Source organism: Taudactylus pleione, unplaced genomic scaffold (assembly GCF_031769625.1).
Source record: "Taudactylus pleione unplaced genomic scaffold, aTauple2 ptg000201l, whole genome shotgun sequence".
NCBI lineage: Eukaryota > Metazoa > Chordata > Amphibia > Anura > Myobatrachidae > Taudactylus > Taudactylus pleione.
The window spans coordinates 41,902,883-41,925,821 of NW_028284603.1; the positions used below are offsets into that span (position 1 = coordinate 41,902,883).

Consider the following 22,939-nt stretch of genomic DNA (forward strand, 5'->3'; position numbering starts at 1 on the left):
AAGGAGGGTTACTACTGGGGGCACTGCATAGGAGGGGGAGTACTAGGGGCACTGCATAGGGGGGCCACTACTGGGAGCACTGTATAAGGGGCACTATATTGGGGGCACTGCATGGGGGGACCACTACTGCTGACTCTACTGGGGGCACTGTATAAGGGCTTGTGTAGCTATCGAGGGTGGGAGCGGGGGCGTAAGGCTGAAGAAATGCCTAGGGTGCCAAGAAACCTTGCACCGGCCCTGACTGGAGGAAACTCCCTCCCACCAACCCGGTGGCCATGCACTTAAGTGATAGTGGATGGTCCGGGGAGTAGGGGGTGTGACGATGCAATTTGCGCTGAATCGCATTATCATAGCCCCTCATTTACAATGAAGGAAATCTCAGCATTGCATAGCGGGGGCGGGGCCACAATAACATACTCCCCCGCACCTCCCACCATTGCCACCGTCACACCTCTGCAATGCCAACCTCGTTGGGGGCAGCCATAAAGTCGGCATGTATGAATTACAGGTGATCATACTGGCTCCCATTTATATTAACCTTGTAATTGTTTTAGATAATATGGTAAAAGTGCTGAAAATCAGGATGCCTAATATTGACCACAAACGTGCTGCTATCAATGACAAATTAATCAGTAAACACTGTGTGTGGCCTCCCTAATTGGGTAATTGCTTAAAGAAAATATGAGCTGATCAGAAGTGATTGTGCCTGTATGTTGTACAATGCAGTTGGCAGATGACAGCTATTGGCCTGTGTAGGCAGCAGCAGTGTAGGTTTGTCAGCTTAAAGTAGGCTATTCCTAATATTGGAAAAATAGACACAGTATCATTGAGTGCTTGAACCCAGGAAAAATATGTAAGCTCTAGAACAGAGGTTCCCAACCACGGTCCTCAAGGCACACTAACAGTACAGGTTTTAGGGATAGCCATACTTGAGCACAAGTGACTTAATTAGTACCTCAGTTATCTTGATTTAACCATCTGTGCACAATCATGGATATCACTAAAACCAGGACTGTTAGTGTGCCTTGAGGACCGAGGTTGGGAATCACTGCTCTAGAATTATAATAAATGGGTAAGAGTGGTCATTTGCAGGATACACTAACATTATGACCTAGCTACTCGGCCACATTGCCTAATATCCAACTCGGCCACCAATCACAACGAATTACCGGATCACACCCGGGATTTTGTACACGGTTCCATCACGGCTGAGACCCCTTTCAGACTGGCGGCCCGACCCAGCTTCTTGCCGGGTCGATGATGTCACCGCCATCATGTGCTGAGCCGGCGCTTCCTATGCTGTGAACAAGACCCGGGTTGCATCGGATCTGTGTGACACTCTGCATAGCGAGATGGGTTGAACCTTCTCGTTACCAGGATTGAAATGCCGGGTTATTTCAGCCTGGCCCTTTCACACTGCACAGTAACCCGGGTTATTGGAGCAAGTGTAAAATGGGTATAAGAGTATGAGTCTAGCAGTGAGGTCAGTCCGTGTGTAAAGAAATAAGCTCTGGGACTTCTGTGGCTGCAGCCTGATTTGGAAAGGTACAGTACAGTAGTTTGCATATATCTGGCTCCTAAAAGGGGTCTATGTTTAGTTTTTTTTTTTACTTTCTCTGCAATTGAGTTATATGGTCTTAACTATTACACGGTGAATATTATTGAAGGGTCATCAGATAATGCTAGAAATCTTTTTAAAATCATCTGAACTTCTAACATTATTCTCAGCCATTACAAATGAATGAGCAAAAACTTTTTTAAAACACACTAATTATGATGTATATTGTTGCAGGAAAAAGTAATCAATAAACAAAACAATGATCTCATTGTAGAGGTTTTAGTTTAGAAGAATTTTTTTTTTTATTATGCAGCAATTGGCCAACCTGGAAAAAAGTTGCGTTGTGTAAATACTGCTATTCTATGTGTGTTTATTTGATATTATACTAATTAGATGTTATACTCCTATTAGATGTTATACTAATAAATGTAATTGTGTCTACAATGTTTAAACAGATCTGTAAGGAAGCAAACACTGGACCGATTCAATCACACAGCGCCATATCTAGCAGGGATAATATTTCTGTAATAGTAAATATAGTTTAAAAAAGTTGGACATTAACTACTGTAGGAAAATATTGTATCAACTCACCCACTAGGGCTTTAGTCAACATATACTTTGAACCTTATCATATAAGCAGGGCCATAACTAGGGGTGTGCGACCAGTGCGGACACAGAGCTCAGGGCTCTGTGGGCGGCACCATTGCCAACCCACGGCACATGCTTTTGGCTGCAGGGTACCCTGCAGCCAGTATCACTGCAGCAGTGCTGCCTGCGCAACATCATGATGTCAAGGGACTGGGCCGGCGCAGGGCGCTATGACTGCTTGTTACGACTCTGCATATAATGACAAATATGTACATTCACTAATATTTATAAGTAAAAATAAAAAATAAGGGCACATTATTGCTTAAGTTTATGGTAAAACAAAACGGCAAGCATTTACAAATAAGTAAACCAAATTGAATATAAATATTAAATTTACAATGATATCTTGTTATATGTGTTGAGTAGTGAGCTTTAAAATTAAACATCAGTTAGTGCAGGTGATGTGAACAGCGCCAGGTTAACTGGCTAAAATGGAACTGTGTATTTATATATCTTTTTCACTATTATCACGTGTAAATATACTTGTGCAAGCAGCATTTTTCTATTTTTTTAATATAAATAATGAGCTATGAGTTTGAAAATTTACTTTAAGAGACTACTGGTTCACATTCTATGGAATAATCTAGGTAAGTGTCATTTGTAATACAGAAAAATCTGTTGACTGTTTGGGGTTGAATACTTTTGCATGTCCTTTTAGCAACTAAATGAAAGAGAATATGTGGATTGTTGCCGCGTTTAATCCTTGCATCTGGGACAGGTGGCAGACAGCAACGGTCGTAGGTAGGGACAAGTGACTGGTACCGTCGCTGCCTCACAAGCCCTGCAGCTGACTAGCAGGGTACCTGAAACTGCACCCTGCAGCCAGTAGCTCTGCTTTAGTGCTGCTTGGAACGTCCAAAGAATGCCCCAGGGCCGGGAAGCTGTCTGCAGTGTGTAGAGCCACACGGACTGTCCGGCCAACTCTCCAGTGTCTCCTGCCGGTGGCCCCCTTGTGTTATCTAACCGGTTCCGAGGAGGGGCTACAAAGGGCAGCTGTGAGACCTGCTCCTGCTCTGTGTCACCTCCATTGTGTTCTATCCCCCACTATATAGTAACAAGGACCTACACCTTTTTGGGTTAAGATTATGGGAGAAATATGATTCGGAAATTTCAAGGAACCTGCAGGTTGTGAGGTGGTGATAGTGACAGTGGGCTTACCCCATAGTGTCACTGTTCTTCTTCTAATGATGGTGCTTGGGCTGTGGGAGTCTCTGATATTTTTGTGTGTGTATATCATGATTGCATTTGAGAAAAAGTCTTCTGGCTAAAATATTTTTTTTACATTGGACACCAAGCAATTCGTGTGGCATGGGATGTATGGAACTTGTTTCATCTGTAAGGTATGGTTAGTGTGTCTGATACACCCCAAAACAAGAAAGAAATTGCTGAGGTACCGGAAACCTAGTGAACAACCTACAAGCAGAGGAACAGTGACACTTCTACGGAAAGCCGCACTTAATCTACACTGTCACTGCCTGACCACCGCATCACAACCTGAAGTTATGCGGGCCAGATATCCAGGGCCCAATTCCCATTCTGTCAGCGCCAATCCGATCCGCTGACCAACAATCAAAAATGCAGATTGTCGAACATTGATGATCTAAAATTCAATATTTTTAAAATCCTGTCTTGCCAATTCCAACCGTTTTCGGAACGGAATTGGTGAATTGAGATTGTCCAACATATTGGATTTCTCTTGTCCCGACCTCACATCGACAGAACAGGGTATTGTCCCGATACAGGCTAGATGTATGGGCCCTATTATTTGCAATTTCCCATTAATATATCTCTCATGACCCCAAACCACCCACAGCTTTTAGTGCTTTAGTTTCTTTTATTAACTATCACATAATGTTTAAAGTACATTTAAATAATTACCTTCCTATAAAGTGTATTTTCACCTTGCCTACTTAAACAGAAAATGTAAAGTATTATAATGCAGTTACCAACCAACTATATAGATCTTCAAAATCTTCTGCAGGCAAAGGGGTGTGGCTTGTCAAGGGAGGAGTTTGGTTTCATCCAAAGTGGGTGTGGTTCCGAGAGACAAGGACATGTTTTTTTTTAGCAGATATGGATGTAATTCGGGGGAGATGTGTCCAAATTTGGAAAGAGATAAAGTGGAAAGAGAGTACTAACCATTCAGCTTCTAACTGTCATGTTACAGGCTGTGTTTGAAAAATGAGATAGGAGCTGATTGGTTGGTACTTTATCTCTCACCACTTTATCCCTCCCCAAGGTTTTATACATCTCTTCGTTGTTCTTATAAAAGGTGTGCTCATTTTTGTCCCAATTGGAATCTACATGTTTACTTTCAATATAATTTCTAGCTATATAGTAATTGTAAGAGAAACAACAAAAATCCCAAACTAGAATGTATGAAACACTTTGGGCGGAATTCAATTGTTTTCGCGGCCCGCATCTCCCGTCTAAATTGACAGGAGATCGCGGGCCGCTATTCAATTGTGCCAGCTTTTCACGCTGATCGCACCCAAAGTGGTCGGGTTTAGCCGCGTAAATCGGCTAACCCCGACCAAAGTGCTGGGCGCGATCGCGAAAAGTGATGTTTGGGCGCCCAAACATGTCACTTTTCGCATATTTCAGCTCTCATCCCCCAGGGGCTGCGAGCTGAAATGTAGCGCTTGGCAGCTGATCGCGCCCGACAGGAGCAAGAATAGAATAGCTCCGTCGGGCGCGATAGGGGATGAAAAGAATTGAATTCCGCCCTTTATCTCATCATTCTTAGGTAATCATGAATTTGTAGATAGCATTAAGTTATATGTATAACTAGTATTAACAGACAAAAATGTGAAAGCAATAATTTGCATATGCCTCTTACCAATTGTTTTAGTATGCAAATACTGTTGCAATATATTTCTCATATATAAACAATAATAAAGAAACAAACATCTGAATAGCAATGACTCTTTACAACTTGGGACCTATAAGACTGTAGGTGCCCTGCAGGCAAGAGGCAGTACTGCAGCAGCTGTGCTTTATATTTTTCAGTAATCAGGAGCTCTCTCCCATTAAATTCCTACACACTCTTACACCAACCTGTAAAAACAGCAGCCATTCAGACACACATATGCAGCTGCCTATATAATTGTGCATTTCAATGATATGCCCATTAGAAATAAATTATATTTACAAAGATAAAAATCCTTTGAACCTTTTTTTTTGGACACTACTGGTTTTAATTCTTTCATCTAGGCTTTAAAATTAATAGACAATGTCACAACTTCCATGGAAGTAGCAATGCTAATTATAGATACATTGACAACGCACAAACACTTGTGTTAGCTCCAGGTATCCAGTGTGACGTGTAGCAGGAGCCATACAGTTCCACTGATTATTTCTAATACTGCTGCTTCAACTCACAGTTCATTAAAAACACAGCAATACAGATGTCCCTTAATTACAGATCAAAATGTTAATGCATTATTTTTATTTTGGATGAACTAAATTAGCCATTGTTTCACGCAAAACACAAAAGATGATTGAGGTGAATAAAATAAAAACATCTTACTGACTGCAAATAATGAATGCTTACAGCACAAAGCAACATCGCTTGATGACTTAAAAGTAGACAGTAGGTGGAATCAGAAAGTTGCATCGCCTTATTGCCATTCTGGCTCCGTGTGGTTACAAAATGGCGGGTTTTCAAGTGTGAGCTGTCAGACAAAATGGTTTATTACAACCAGAATGCACCAAAAACTAAAGATAAGTCGGAAAGTCATTATTCAAATCTTCTGGTGATGTGCCAATACTGATAAATGTAAGAACTTTAGTTTAAATACCACAGTTTATCCACTGATGTAACAAGACAATGCCAAGTGGTTTTTACACATAGACAGGTCTATTACTGTTAGTTAAATGAAACAACTGAATATTTCAATCTCCACCATGACATAAGATGGCGACTATTACAGTGCGGCCGTACCTCTTTGAGCCCCTTTTCCCCCCTGTAACAGCTCTTATGAGGCCGCACCCAGACGCACTCAGCTTTGAAAAATAGCCCATTTTGCCTGTGCAGCCTGGGGTATTGTTACTTTGCAGGCCAATAGAAAGGTAGTTATGTACTTCGTACCTGCCATCCCTTTCCTCGTGGGACCAAAGCATGTTAGTCAGGTCTATCTTCCAATTACTAGATGACATTTTAATGATTAATGCATTACAGGTTTTGGAGCCTTATATTTTATGCTAGATGTTTCCTTTCTGAAGGAAGAACAGTAAATTAATCTAGAATGCACAGTGACATTAAGATTCGCTATGTACAATGAAACATTCATTTTAGTGGAATGAAAGGAATAATTTAGGGTTCTGGAAGAATTTCTCAGAATGTTGCTTTAACAAAAAGTAAATTTTTTTGTATCAATAAACTTTGTTTCAGTTGCTATATTAGTTAGGCAGGACAATGCACTACAATGAATTAAATGTGTACAGTATATATATTCTATAGGTTTACAAAAATAAGCATTGCTGTGCATATGTCCTTCGCTAAATCCCTGAATTACTGTCAGCTTTCATGACTCATAAAAACTAGATCTAGTTTTCCTTGAATAATTTTGCTCTCTGTACATGTACATGCATAATAAATTAACGTTTAACTCTACAAAACTTGGCTGGTCTGGGACTGACTTTTGGATTTATACTCATTCACTTGATTGATCCCATATTATGAGGTCTTTTGATTCAACTCTAAATACATTATCTCCACATCCAGTGTACACTTCAAAATCATTTGTTGTATTGTCATTGAAAAGCATTTGTGCAAAATATGCCTTTTTTTAAGAAACCAGTGTCCATAACTGTATTAACAAATTATATATGACTTTTCTTTACATAGAGGTCAGTGCCTACTATGTAACTATGTATACAAAAAATACTGTACCAGGCAGATTCCAATTTAGCTAGAGGAGACACCAAAGTACCTTCAATTCTTACCAATTAACCCGTGGGTTAAAAATGGCCCATTATAGTACTGAGCGACTACCCTATTGCATTGAATACCATTGCCGAGCACCCTCCAACACTAAGTACACAAGCCAATAAACTCTGAAACCAATGTCATGTCACATGACTACATAATTGATGGCTGCAGTGATACAGAGAACAGTTTGGTACTGCCTCTAAAAATCTACCTTTTATCTACTTTAATTTAAGAAAGAGATTTGCTCATTGTATAAAAATGTCTTTCCAATGTTCTCTCTGTAGCATAAAATATGAATGTCATCTATTCCTTTGAAAAGTTCATATGTCAGCCTGTGTCTTCGTAGTCCGTCGGGCTCATCAAAGGTTTTTTTTTTTATTTTCTCCATGTGAACAAGGATGTCAACTGTTTGATCTCTTGATATTCCTCATAATTAATTCCTGGTAATGAATCGTTACCATTCTTCTGCCATTTCAAGTCATAAATTACATTAGTCCTCCACCAAATAACTTAATATAGAAGGATTTGTAGCAGACATGATTTGGGCTGGCTCTGGGCCAGTTAGCAGCCTTTTAATTTTAAACCCTGGTCACTGTTTAAAAGGACAAATTATGAATCTCAAACAGTAGAAAACAAGAAACTGGAGGAATTTTCCCCTGTAACAGAAGGAAGAAGATTAGGAAGTAAGAAATTCCCCTGAACAGAGACCAGGACAGGACGACCTCCGGGAATGCCATCGTTTCCTAACGAGGGCCGTGTCTTTGTATTGCACCAAAAAGTAGGATGAGTCTCTCTGACGTGTCTGCGCGATAGATCAGATGCCTCCTCTGCACATGGGCAAGTTCACAAATGTGAAAACATTGAATTCTGTCAGGATGGAAATACACAGGAAGATGCTGTACAGGAACAGGCAGGTCACCCCCAGCTTCTTGTCCAGTTTCCACTTGTTTAGGTGAACACCACAGACCTACAAATAAAGTAGTCAGCCTTATTGTCATTCTCTATGACACAAAATAGACACATCTGTAAATATGATCATGTCTGTCACCTAAAGAGAGAGTTGTATGTTTAAATTCTGATGTACTAGAGTAGGATTCTAATGGCACAACCTGGTGCTTTAGCTTCACCAAACATAGCAAATCTGGGTTGCTTTGCTAATTTAACATAACAATCAATTTAATCAAAGTCTAATTATGATGAGAGCATTAGATTTTTAGAAGACTGTATAGATCGGTGTAACTGTCTTCTAGTAATGTTATCTGGTATAAAGAGGGAGGTCCCTGAGTCTGTAAAGAGCACTACTAAAACACTGGTGACCATTCTTAGGGTACAGATGGAATAGGAATCCTCTACACTGCAATGTGTGTATCATTGCTGGCAATACACCATGCACCATACTGTTTAGCTAAACGGAACCCTTGTAATCTGTAAAAGTCTAACTGAAAAATTTCAAACATTCAAACATTTGTGCTATGGAATTACTGCAGTTTAATCTGAGCATAAAATGTAGGTTATCAAGTCTATATTATACGCAGTCCTTTGACAGGCCCTTACTGTGGTAAATGTAGGCAGCCATGGCTATCTAACCGCTTTGCATTTACAGGTCTTAGCATGGAGGGTATTTTGCAAGTCTGCCCTATTCAATCCTGCATACCCAACCCCGTATGCACTCTAACTGCCCCATGCCTGTGTTTACCATTAGTACACACTGGGGGGAATCCACATCTAATTACCCAATTATCCAATTAGCGGGGTTAACCCCACGTGCCATCTCCCCTAGGTGGACTTTTCCTTGCAGCTTCAGGTGCTGTGAGAAAAAGTCAGTGAGGAAAAGGCACATCGGGCATTTCATGCACTGGGAAACCCACTGTTTCTGCAGATTACCTGGTATCAGTGGATTTCCATGCGCTAACCCCTGATTTACCATGGAGGAAAAATGCTATTTTATGTGTGGCTAATTGGGCCACTTGGCTTCCAATAAACTGCAGCACAGCATGGCGATGGCATCCTTCAGCATCGTACTTTGTGATCAGATCTAATACGCTAGCCTATTTATTATTCCACATATGAACAACTTTAAAGCCACTACCTAATCATACCACGGTGTAGAAGGAGACCTTATATACAGTATGTAGATCATAGACAAGCAAATGGTCACTACGTACCGTTACAAACAAGGAAGCCAGAAGCAAAGCAACAGAGTATATGAGGCCCCTGCTGTTTAGCTGGATCTGAAACACAAGAAAAGTATTAAAGTGTTTCTCAAAGAAAACAAGAACTTCATTGATTGATTAATACATATGGCTCAACAAAACATTCAAACCTTTAATTTCTAGTGAATTGATACATGTGTTTTACGTTTCATAAACATTATACTATATTCCGAAAATTCAAATGAAAACAAAAACATATTAACAAAGTTAAAATAAGTGTATCTGACTGTAAAATTTTTTAATAAAAATTAAACAAAAGTCAAAATATACCATAAAAACAAAAGTAAAAACAAGGCATAAAAAGCAGCAGTTTCCCTGCATGGTGCAAATAGCCTTCATCATACCAACTGCACAAAAGAACATTCATAGTACATGATGGACAGCTGGGGATGAAACATTGTGCACATATTCTGCACAGCTCTCACTCTGAATGCTCTTGAGTACTTTCTGCATCCAATTACGGTGCCTTTATAAATCTTTTTTCACTAGTTAAATTAAATAGTTCATTCCGCACATACCTCAGAGGCAGAAAAAGCGCTTGTGTACCAGTCTATAATCAGCATTTCACTTTCAAGAGCTTCGGAAAATGTTGGACCAATCAATATTATAACAATACATTACTACTAGAACGCCTTGTTCTTCTTACAGGTTTAACCAATGACATCTAAGAAAACACATTTTCTGCCACACTACAAATCAAGAGGTAACATTCTGTTCTAGAGAATTACAGAAGGAAACAAAATCTAAAGGTTTAGGTGGTAGGAATGAGGACATGACAGCCAGAGTGAAGAAGTCATTTCCATTGTATACAAAGCATCACTAATGGAATGAGTCAGCTTTTCCACATGGCAGCTTTGCAAAATATTATTAGGATGTCTCAGAGGGGCAACGTTTTGGGTTTATCCAAAAATGCTTCTTATGGCCAAGATGCACAAAAAAAATAAATGTTCAGTTCAATTGCAGTAACCTGGGCTGAATTAATTGCAGTCATAGGAATTAATTAACCAATTATGTCCTTTCCTATAGAACTTCCCTACAAACTTTAAGGGTTGGAATCATCACATATTTTCTTTCCAAATAGGATTTGTGTAGTAAGTATGCTTAATTAGAATAGAATGCATTATTTGTATTACATGTATAGTTTTGTGCTGTATTTTACTCGCAGATTTAGGTTTTGTACTTGTTGTATATAAAAACCTGGAGGTTTATTTACGAAGTGTCAGGATGTAAAACCCAACACTTCTGTTCCTGTTTTATGCCCGATATTTAATAGGGCAATGCTCTTACTAGCCATGTCTTCAGGGCCGGTGCTAGGCTTTGCTGCGCTCTGTGCCGTCCTGTATTGCCGCCCCTTCCCTCCTCCGCTTCCTCCCCCTGAGAGTTTATCATCAAAATAGCGCCGGGTGGGAGGGAGGGATTTTCCTGCGCCCGCCGGATCCATGGTGCTCTGGGCGACAGGCCGTCTTGCCCGTGCCTGGAGCCGCTACTGTGTGTCTTGCTAGTAAAAACTCTGAGCCTTTTCAAATATCGATCATAAATACGAACAGCAGTGTCTGCCTTTATTATTAAATAATGCATTACCTAAATGAGTGTGGAGAAAGTCTAATGCTGGATAGATGAACTAAATTCCTTCACTATATAAAAAATATATATCTTTTTCTTTATTAATAATGTCACACCTAGAGATCTATAGTCAGTATGCGATAACATATTCGATTATACCCTTTCGGACTTTAGACATGGGAAATTGCCGGGTCTATCAATCCAGCAAATTCTGGGTCTCAGCCAGACCCTGGTAAAGACAGGGTCATGGACCCGGGACTCCGCCCTGGGTTGTTTGTCTTCAGATATACTGTACCAAAATTCCAGGCCGATGCACGTTCACGTGCAAAAACCTGGGATTTTGATGTAGGTCTGAAAGGGGTATTAGTTATCTTGAAAGTGTCCCATTTCCTTAAAGAAATCTTTAAAGAACATAAATATTTTGATAGAAGAGTTTTTGAATATGTTTCTATTTAAATAATATCTTAATTGAGTAAAATGATTTTAGAAATCAGTCAATGTCACACTATAATTCATATTATTTTACACTACTACATTGTATTCTGATTGGTCCTATGTAATTAAATGTACATACTTTGTTTCTGGAGCTTAATTGCAAATCGTCCTTTTAAGCAGGGTACATACTGACAGATATATTGGGCGATTAATTGATCGGCCAATATATCTGCTGCCGGTCGGCCAGCGTGTACAGACGATATGTCTGTGAACGACGTCGTTTACAGACATATCGCGTTGGCTGTGCTGCTCAGCCGATGGACAGATATGTCTGCAGACATCTGTCCATCTGTAAGTGTGTACGGGCGATCAGCCGATCGCCCGTACACATGCAGCGGCAGCCGTGTGGATCTGTGGGGGGGTCCCGGCCTGCGGGACCCACGGCTGCCTGGAAGATGCTGTTCGTTCAGTGTATATGAACGACCATCATCTACAGATATATCTGCTAGGTGTGTACCCACCTTTATTGGTAGAAAATCAATGAAAAATTGTGCAAATTACTTTATTCTAAGTTTCTACTGATTTAATTGTATTATTACTGACCTGTATGAAAAAAAGGTCACAACTCTTATTTGCATTAATAGCTGGACTTGTCCACATTACAAGTTTACATTCCTATCTAATTGGCAATTCGTATAAAAAGTATTTTGTGGTGATGTAATTCACACAGGAAATAATGTCATGTGCCTTAATGATGGCAGGTCCTCCCAGCTCTTCCACTCAGATACAGCTGCTCTATTTGTTTTTAAGTCATAGAAACCTAACAAAGCGCATTGCCTTAACTATCCATGTATGTACATAAGCTGCATGTATGTGATTTTTGGATAGCAGAACTGAATAGTCTCGATGCTCACAGAGAAAAACAAAAACAAGCAAACAAACTTCTTGAATGAGATCATCTTAATACCCGTAGTTTTGCTTTCAAATATTGCATGCCTCCATCACAGCACGGTTGGTGTAATGGTAAGCATTACTTTCTCACAGCACTGAGGGGTTTGATTGCCCTAACTGTGTGGAGTTTGTATATTCTACCCATGCTTGCGTGGGGTACTTTCGGGTGCTCCTGTTCCTCTCACAATCCAAAAATATACAGGTTATTGGCTCTTGACAAAAATTAACTCTAGTGCAGGCCTGGCCAACCTGTGGCTGTCCTGCTGTTGTAAAACTATAAGTTCCAGCATTACCCTGCCACAGTTCTGCTAAAACTGTGGCAGGGCATGGTGGGACTTGTAGTTTCACATCAGATGGAGAGCCACAGGTTGGCCAGGCCAGCTCTAGTGTGTGTGTGGTAGTAAATATAGACTGTAAGCTCCACTGAGGCAGGGACTATAGATGGAATCGGTATGTAATGCCATCTGTCGGGATGCCTCCTGTCAAAATACCGACAGCGGCATCCCAATGGTTGGTATCCCGACAGGGGTCGGGTAAGTATACTTACCCTTCCTCCTTCTCCCTCTAACCCTCCCTTCTTGTAGCCTAACCCACCCCACCCCGTACCTAATCCTCTCCGTTAGTGCCAAAACCTAACCCCCCCTTCCCCGCAGCCTAAACCTTAGCGGGGGGGTGCCTAACCCTAACCTCCCCGCGGGGGTGCCCAATTCTAACCCCCCCTTCCCCTAGCCTAGCCCTAACCCTCCCGGGGGGTGCCTAACCCTAAGTGCCCCCCCCGGGAGCCCCTAACCTAACCCTCCGACCTTGCGGCTGTCCGCAACCACCACCCGGCTTACCTTCGATCGGCATGCCGGGCGTCGGCCTTCCGACATAGATAAAATGACAGGCGTCGGGATTTGAACGCCTGTCATTAGACCCCTGCTGGGCGTAGACAGTTGGGAAGCCGGCAGTCGGCATTTCGATCGTCGGCTTCCTGACTACATCCCAACCTAAGTCTCCCCCTTCATGCCTAAACCTAACCCTCCCCCCTTAAACCTAACACTAATCCCCCCAGTGGTGCCTAAACCTAACCCTCCTCCCTAGGGATTCCTAACCCTAATCTCCAACCCAAAAAACCCCCTAACCCCGCTACGCTGCCTAAAGCTAACACTCCCTTCCCGTGGCTAATGCTAAAAGCGCCAGCAGGTTCGGGTTGCCATCCTTCTGGATTCCGGAGTCGGGATTAAGATAGGCATCAGTATTTTGATGCCTATTTTAAGTCTTGTGTCAGACTGTCAGTGTCGGGATTCAGACCGGTGGCATGCCGTCCGCCGGTCTGATAACTACATCCCCCTATAAACTACAAAAAGGGGGGGGGTTAACCCCCTATTGTTCCTCAGCAGAGGAACAATATTAACCCCCCCTCCCCCCCCTTTTTCTGCTTGGTATAACACCTCCCTTTCATGCACCTGAAAAGTACTGCCAGATTGATTGAGCAGCTGCCATTTTTTGTTTGTTGTCATGAGATGCATGAAGGAGCCAGCATTAGGAGGGCATGCTGGTACTAGTAGTGCAAGTTGGAGTTCCCAGGGGTGACTCCCAGGTAAGCTGGTTCTCAATTTGGATGCATTTATGTATGTGCCTTTATCATGAGGCCTTACATTTGCACCATATATATTGTGCTTTTATCATGTGGCCTTATAATTGGTATATATTACATTTGGGGTGAGAGTTTGGGTGTAGGGCCCCCGAGGCTACTCTGGCTGGACCTCCTCAGGGCATCACCACTTAATACACATAGTTACTTTTCACATCACCTTTTATGTTTGTTTTTTATTCATGTAATTTTTTCACCTTTATTTTAACCAGGGCCGGATTAAGGTCTGTGGGGGCCCCTGGGCAACAAACATGTGGGGGCCCCTATTAAATGTGTACAAACTGGGGGCATGTACAATGGGGACCTTATGCAGAGGCCACAGTAGTGGTGCCCCTTATGCAGTGCTCGCAGTAATGTCAATGCTCACAGTAGTAGTGTCCCATATACATAAGAGGGAGTGGTGCCCCTTATGCAGTGCCTATTCAATACCCCCATTAGTAGTGTCACCTGCAGTCATGTCCCCAGTAGTTATGCCCCCTATTGCAGTGCCCCGAATAGTAATGCCCCCTTTATAAATGCCCCCAGTAGTAGAGCCTCGAATAGTAATGTGCCCATTAGTAGTGCCCCCTGTAGTGTAGCCCTCTGTATAAATGCCCCCAGTAGTAATGGCCCTGTATTAGTGCCCCCAACAGTAATGCTCCTTCTGTAATAGTGCCCCAGTAGTAATGCACTGCACCGAAGTAGTAGAGCCCCCAATAGTAATGCCCCCTGAGTATTTCCCCAGAAGTAATGCCCCCCACGTTATTAATGTACCCTGAGTATTGCCCCCCGTATTAATGTCCCCCGAGTGTTGCCCCCAGTAGTAATGTCCCCCGAGTATCGTCCCCAGTAATAATGTCCCCCGCGTATGGCCTCCAGTAATAAAGCTGCCTACACACAAAAAAAAACAACAACTAATACTTACCTTAAACCCCGCTACCACGTCTGCTTCTGCCGTCCGGTCCGCCCGGCTGCTCCTCTGCACTATGGGAGAGACGTCATGTCGTCTCTCAAATAGTGCACACTGTGTGAGCCGGAAGTCAGGACTCACAAGTGAGCTCCGGCTGCTGCTGAGGGGAGAGCCGGGTGCCCACTGTCAGCGGGCGCACGGTAAATTGATCCTCTCTGCAGCGCAGGGCTGAGGTGGGCCGGAGGAGGCGGAACTGGTTCCGTCTCCTCCGGCGCACTTTAACCTCGATGGGTGTGGGGGCCCTTTACGTGTTGAGGCCCAGGGACGACTGCTCCTGTCGCCCCCCCCGCTAATCCGGCCCTGATTTTAACCCCTTTTTCAACACTTATGAACTACTCGCACACATCTATACTTTACACTGCACTCTCACCCTTTTGCCATTTTTCGTGTGATGCCCTGGGGGGTCCTGGGCTGGACGTCTTTTGGGGTGCCCTGCGCCCCAGACGTGAACCCCTTAGTGTTAGGGACTGCTAGTGACAGAGAAGCCGTGACGAGGCCTAGCAGCTTCCCATGTATTTGCAAATGCATGAAACTAATATCTCTGAATTTCTATTACCATATAGTCTTCATATATTGTTGCAAGCATAATTCAGTGTGCTGAGGAACAATAGGGGGCTAAACCCCCCACCCTTTTTCTACTTGGTATGACCCCTCCCTTTCATGCACCTGAAAAGTACTGCCAGATTGATTGAGCAGCTGCCATTTTTTGTTTATCCCCTATAGACTGTAAGCTCCACTATGGCAGGGACTGATGTGAATAGCCAAATATTCTCTGTAAAGTACTCTGGAATATGTGGTCGCTACATAAGTAAATGTTAAATAAAATAATTAATAAATAATATAGAACACTTATATCACACATCAATTCCAGATTAATAACATATTCTCTGCTACTGAAGTCACCTGAGAGTATGCTGTATGTTCCCCGCTTATTGTAAATTTTCCATGTGTCTCCCAAACTTGACATCTACCGATCATAGTGCAAATCCATAGTCCATAGTTGAGAGTAAAATGATATTATAATGAGCTAACCTGGAACACCAGTATCATGAATAAGGTTTTAGTGGGTAGAAAATATGGAGAGTTGCCAGAAACAATCTGGGATGACCATGTTTATATTGAATGATAAATATAAGCTCATTTGAAAGTTTACTGAGGAAATTTTCAGTGTATTTGTAGTTTATGATGCATAATGTATCATTTATATTTTATAATTATACTTCTCCTATCCTAAAACAAGATATGGTTTTGCACATTTTAATTCTTAATGACTAATTATTACCTTCATTTAATGTAACAGTTTGATAAAACTGTAAAAGTGGCATGTGTAAAGGTTTGGGCACCCTTTTAATACTTTTTCAAGGTCTCAAAACCTTATTGACTGGTTATACCGACAGTGTTGGTTCTAGGGACGGGCAAGCAGGGCTATCACTCAGGGGCACTGCCGCCTGAGGGCGCTGCTGCAGTCATCCCCACGGTGCCGTCTAATCTGACAGCACCTGTCTGCTCTTGCCCGCCGCTATATATAAGCTGTGGCGGACGTGGCACCATATTTACAAATGGCAATGTCACCATATCACTGGGAGTCCCAGTCTCCCAGAATGGGGGAAGTCTGCGTGAAGTCAGGCAATGTGTTTCATGGAGAACAAATCATTTTACCTGAAGGATTTCTGTAGATTGAGAATTGACATTTTCATTATTGAGTACAGTATAGAACACCCAACATAATTGCCATCTTATTCCTTTTAGTTCCTAAAAATATACAGAATTTACAGTACTTGAAAGTAGCTGCTGTAATCATTGAAAGTTTTTCTTCAGCTAACAGTGTGTAAGTGCTCTGGGGAAAAACAATAGCCAAGGAAATCACTGCCAGGAAACACAACTGAGAATAATAGATCTCACAGCTGGCCTGGTTGGAACATTACCTGTATTTCACTAGGCAGACAATATACTGGTAATCACTAGGCAGACAATATACTGGTAATCACTAGGCAGACGACATGCTGGTAATCACTAGGCAGGCGCCATGCTGGTAATCACTAGGCAGGCGCCATGCTGGTAATCACTAGGCAGACAATATACTGGTAATCACTAGGCAGACGCCATGCTGGTAATCACTAGGCAGGCGCCATGCTGGTAATCACTAGGCAGACGACATGCTGGTAATCACTAGGCAGGCGCCATGCTGGTAATCACTAGGCAGGCGCCATGCTGGTAATCACTAGGCAGACGGCATGCTGGTAATCACTAGGCAGACAATATACTGGTAATCACTAGGCAGACGGCATGCTGGTAATCACTAGGCAGACGCCATGCTGGTAATCACTAGGCAGGCGCCATGCTGGTAATCACTAGGCAGACAATATACTGGTAATCACTAGGCAGACGACATGCTGGTAATCACTAGGCAGACGCCATGCTGGTAATCACTAGGCAGGCGCCATGCTGGTAATCACTAGGCAGACGACATGCTGGTAATCACTAGGCAGGCGCCATGCTGGTAATCACTAGGCAGACGGCATGCTGGTAATCACTAGGCAGGCGCCATGCTGGTAATCACTAGGCAGACGGCATGCTGGTAATCACTAGGCAGGCGCCATGCAGGTAATCACTAGGCAGACAGCATGCTGGTAATCACTAGGCAGGCGCCATGCTGGTAATCACTAGGCAGACGGCATGCTGGTAATCACTAGGCAGGCGCCATGCTGGTAATCACTAGGCAGGCGCCATGCTGGTAATCACTAGGCAGACGGCATGCTGGTAATCACTAACCTAATTTTTATTCTTTCATATCTGTCCATAGTCACTATATGGTTAAAGTACCTGTACACTACATTTTGCTTTAATACTTATTTATCAAACATGGAAAAACAAAGTTTAAAATGTAAGTAAATATGTATAAATGCCAGAACCAGGATTTAGAGAGATAATATTTATTGGATAACTGAATAGGTTTTACCTAAATGCTTTTCCGGCTACTTAGATCTCTTTGACAGGCATGGTACTTTAGAGCCTCTTATTGTCTCAATATGCCGTTAAAGTGTCACTCCAATAAAGCCAAGGGCCTTAACACCCCACAGAATCATGCCCACCTTTTCCACACCCTAAAAACATCTATAAGGCAACAGTATATTATAAGGCAACTGCATATTTCTACAGGAAACCCATTTTAAAGCTGGCGGCCATCCCACGTTATCATCTAAACTCTTTCCCAATGTTTACTATTCCACCGATGTATCTAAACGTAACGAAGTGACTATTTAACTTCACACTAAGAGCCGTATTCAAGTAGCGTCGAAAAGTCTGAATCCGCGTAAAAGTATCGCGGGTGACGTCATTCGCCAGGCGGAAACTTTTCGCCCTTTTCAATAGCAAAGACTTTTTGTGTACGCGGAAAGTCAATGCAATGTAATAGGCGGTGAAAAAAAATGTAGAATTGCGGTTTTGGGGTACAAACGTCGGGAAGCCACTCAGCACCCTTGGGACAGCCCCCTAAAGGATAACTACGTCAACAAATCCCTAAAAAAAAGTGAGAGCCACCCCAAAAAATGACTTTGAAAATGGGGGTGAAAAAGTTCGAAGTTGGAGTACAAACATAAAAAGTAGCGAAATAAACTTCTGGGGGTCCCCAAGTATGGGGCAGGTGTTTTTTTTTGCAGGTGCTTGCGGAAGGTGGATTTTTTACGTCATTTAAAACTTCCTAGCAACTTAAAAATATGCTAGCACCCATTTTCATGTACCCCAAATTTGCTGGGAGTAGTTATTTTTGCAGATAAATATTGCTTAATTCTATTCTTCACCACTTGTGTTAACGTGCTAATTGGGACCAATTGTCACAACTTAAGTACCCCAAATACCTTCATTAGGGCAAATTGGGGGCATCTATAGTGATCCCCAATGTTGGTACAAATTTTTGGGGAGGTCAGGCCGATATTCCCATTGCTGATAGCACTTTCCGCCTGTTCCGACATCGCGGCTTGCCGTTTTTGCATTCTTTGGAATTGAATAGGGCGAATAGCGGGGGCGCGCCCAATAATTTTCCGCGTCCAAAACAGGCAATGTAGGCGGAAAGTAGATTGCGCCAACGGCGGCAAAATTATCGCGGCTAACTGAATACGGGCCTAAGTTGCCATTTGTGTAGCCTGTTACTAAGGCCGACTCAGACGGTCGCTATCTGATCTTAAAAGGTGAAGTAGAACACGAGGAAGTTTCTGTTGCGAATGTCTATGCACCTAACTCAAGTCATTCTGTTTTTTTTCAGACAGTTCTTCCATGAACTCTCAAGCCTCAAAGCAGGTAAAACGTTAATTGGAGGTGATTTCAATACAGTATTATCCCCCTGTATGGATAAGTCTGGCAAATTTAATGCACATACTCCTATTCTTGGTTCGAGTGTACCCGTAAATATATGGCCAAGGCTGGTGTGTTCGATATCTGTGGGTCCCTCAACCCTTCGGTCAGGGACAATACCTTTTACTCCAACTCTCATGACACATACTCTCATCATATCGATTTGTTTCTCTGTTGTGTCTCCCTATCCCAAACAGCTATTCATCCATCTCCCGAACCTGTGGTCCGATCACTACATTGTGAAGTTCTCATTTAGGTTTTTAGGGACAATTCTGGCAGACCATCCTGGAGAACAAATGAACTGCTGCAAAAAGCTCCTGCAGTTACAGGACATAGTCTAAGATCGCTGGAGGGATTACTTTGAGCTTAACTCCTCTGATGACATCCCCTTTACTACGATATGGGAAGCAAATAAGTCGGTGATTAGGGATCACATGATCCAGTTAGCCTCTAGATGCACAAAACGCCAAGATGCACTGATAGAATCTTTGAATGCTGGTATTGTGCAACTAGACAGGGAGCACAAGAGAACAAAATCTAAAGTAGCTCTATCCCAACTGTCTGAGAAACGTGCTGACCTACCAGAGCAGCTGGCCGAGCATGTCGAGTGGAGCCTCTGCTGGGTTAACCAGAAATTTTACAACAAAGGCAATCTAGCCCATACTTCTTGGTAAATACTGTAGATTTCAGCAGGAATTTATTTATAACCCTAAACGGATAAATTATGTTTTTGGACAATATTACAAAGCTCTTAACAACTTGGAGGCTTTGGGCCTGATTCAGACCCACTCGCGAAGGGCTGTCCGCTCGCAAGTGGGTCGATGTTCTGCACTGAGCATGCGCACGACGGAGGGAGCTCCGTCGTGCGCATGCGCCAGACGCGACGAGCGAAGGAAAGTCCTTCGCTCGTTGTGTCTGATCAAAAGGGGCGTGCTGTCGATGTTGATTGACAGTACGCCCCCTTTGGTGGGCGTGCCGGGGGCGTGGCTCCCTGACGGGGGCGTTCCTAAGGGAACGCCTACCGTCAGAAGCCGGCCCACTGACATCACTAGTGATGTCAGTGGGAGTGATTTTGGCTCTGATAGAGCCAAAATCACTCCGGGCCTTGCGGTTGAAAACCTCAACCGCAGGCTCCGGCTCGCAGTTTCGATGGTCAAGACCATCGCGGCCATCAAACTGCACGCTCGTATAGGCTGTGGGTGGTGACCCACAGCTATACGAGTGTCCAGGAGGATGCTCCATAGTTATGGAGGACGGCCCTCATTCAGAGCGTGCGCTCTGCTCAGAGCGTACGGCTCTGAATGAGGGCCTTTGTCCGATGTGACATCTGACACTCAGGAAATTCATCAATACCTGGAATCCTGTGCTTTTCCTACTCTTTCCGAGGCCACCATCCATTTTCTGAACGCGGAGGAACATACTCTAGCTCTTAAGGCACCTGGCCAGCCCAGATGGATTCCCAATGGTTGCTTCACAGCTTACCTCGCAGTTGCTTTGGTTGTTTAATGTGGTTTTGCATTGAGTCAGCTCCACCATGATTCTGCCATGTCTCGGATTATTGTACTCCCTAAATCGAGAAAGTATCCTTACCTATGCCCAAACCACCATGCCATTTCCCTGATTAATATTGACGTTAAATTATTTGCTAAGATTCTAGCTAATAGGTTGAATGGAGTACTGACCTCTTTTGATTCATCCAGACCAGGTAGGCTTTGTCCCCACCTGTCTGGCCTCGGATAACACTAGACGTATTATCATTATTATTATCGTGTATTCATTTGATTGACCTCAAACAGTGCATGTTTTCCAGGTCTCCTCACAAAATCACAAGTGAAATAATTATCTCCACATGTGGATCTTTCAAAATGTGTCAGTGAGTAATGAGTACACCTGTGCACCTGCTGGGTGACCTGGAAAATGTGACCTGTGTGGGGTCCTGAGGACTGAGTTTGAGAACCACTGCACTATAGTAACACCCATAAGATTCCTTCAGTTGTCCTGGCTTTAGACGCGGAAAGGCCTTTGAGCGCATTTATGGTCCTTTATGCTATCCACAATGTCCTAGGTTATGCTACACGGGAACTTTTTAAAGCTCTTTACTCCCGGCCCTCATAATCAGTTATGACAAATGGTTTGCAATCCTCACGGTTTGATTTGGGAAATGGGACAAGTAAGGTATGCCCCCTATACCCACTCCTGTTTGCGTTATGCTTTGAACCATTAGCAGTTAGAATCAGAGCCAACCAAAGACATAAAGTGAGTGGGAGTCGATACACCTTGTCTCTTTTTGCAGACAATATCCTTCTCACTTTGATTAACACCATAATGCCTCTCCCCTGATCTTCAGTCTGAAATAGAAGCATATAGCTCCCTTTCAGGATACAAAATGAATAGATATCAGGGCCTGATTCAGAGCCGAACGCTCTGACCAGAGCGCTCGCTCTGAATCAGGGCCCTCCTCCATGAAAATGGAGCGTCCTCCTGGACGCTCGCATAGCTGTGGGAGACCACCCACAGCTTATGTGAGCGTCCATGATGATGGTCGCGATGGTCAAGACCATCGCGACCATCGGGCTTGCGACGGAGACCCTGCGGTAGGGTCTCGCTGCCGCAAGCCCTGGAGTGATTTTGGCTCTTTCAGAGCCAAAATCACTCCCACTGACATCACTAGTGATGTCAGTGGGGCCGGCTTCAGACAGTAGGCGTTCCCATGGGAACGCCTCCGTCTGGCAGCCACGCCCCTGGCATGCCCACCAAAGGGGGCGTGCTGTCAATCAACATCGACAGCACGCCCCCTTTGGTGCGAGACCTGGAGCGACGGAGAGCCCGTCGCTATCCGGGTCTCGCGCATGCGCGCGACGGAGCTCCCTCCGTCGTGCGCATGCGCAGTGGGGCAACATCGACCCGCTTGTGAGCGTCCTGCGCTCGCGAGCGGGTCTGAGTGACCCCCTAAGTTGGAGGCACTGTCCATTTGTGTTCCTTCACATATCCATTCAGTAATCATTGCAACATTTACCTTTACTTGGCGCCCCACTACCAAGTATCTAGGCATATATATTTTACTAACCCTACTCTCTAATTATGCTTAACATAGCATGATAGCATAACACCCTTGCTGCAGATGTACAGCTACACAGTCGTTCTGCAAATCTCCATGTCCACCACATCAAAAGGTGATTAATTGGATTGAGATTTGGTGACTGTTGAGTTTCCAGTTCTTAGCTGCCAGGAGTGGAACTCAGGGCCTGATTCAGACCCGCTTCGCGAGCGCTATGCGCTTGCAATCGGGTCGATGGTGGCCCAGTGCGCATGCGCACGACGGAGCCGGCTCCGCCGTGCGCATGCGCGAGACCCGGATAGCGACGGGCAAACCGTTGCTCCGGGTCTCGTACCAAAGGGGGCGTGCTGTCGATGTTGAGTGACAGCACGCCCCCTTTGGTGGGCGGACCGGGGGAGTGGCTGCCCAAACGGAGGCGTTCCCATGTGAATGCCTCCGTTTGAGGGCGGCCCCACTGACATCACGAGTGATTTCAGTGGGAGAGATTTCGGCTCTGTGAGAGCCGAAATCTCTCTGGGGCTTGCGGCAACGAGACCCTACCACAAGGGTCTCGTCGCAAGCCCGATGGTCGCGGTCGTCTTGACCATCGCGACCATCTTCCTGGCCGCTCGCTATGGCTATGGGTGGTCACCCACAGCTATTCGA

General features: G+C 43.7%; 1 protein-coding gene across 1 annotated transcript in view; it reads right to left on the minus strand.

Moving 5' to 3' along the window:
- Positions 1–5,634: 5,634 nt before the first annotated feature.
- Positions 5,635–22,939, minus strand: part of SLC24A3 (solute carrier family 24 member 3) — a 489,239-nt gene continuing 471,934 nt past the window's right edge. The window contains exons 16-17 of the mRNA XM_088477346.1: positions 9,305–9,370; positions 5,635–8,106 (exon numbers count right to left, since the gene is read on the minus strand). Coding sequence (XP_088333472.1) covers positions 7,954–8,106; positions 9,305–9,370 — 219 coding nt within the window. The 3' untranslated portion in view covers positions 5,635–7,953. The remainder of the gene's footprint in view (positions 8,107–9,304; positions 9,371–22,939) is intronic.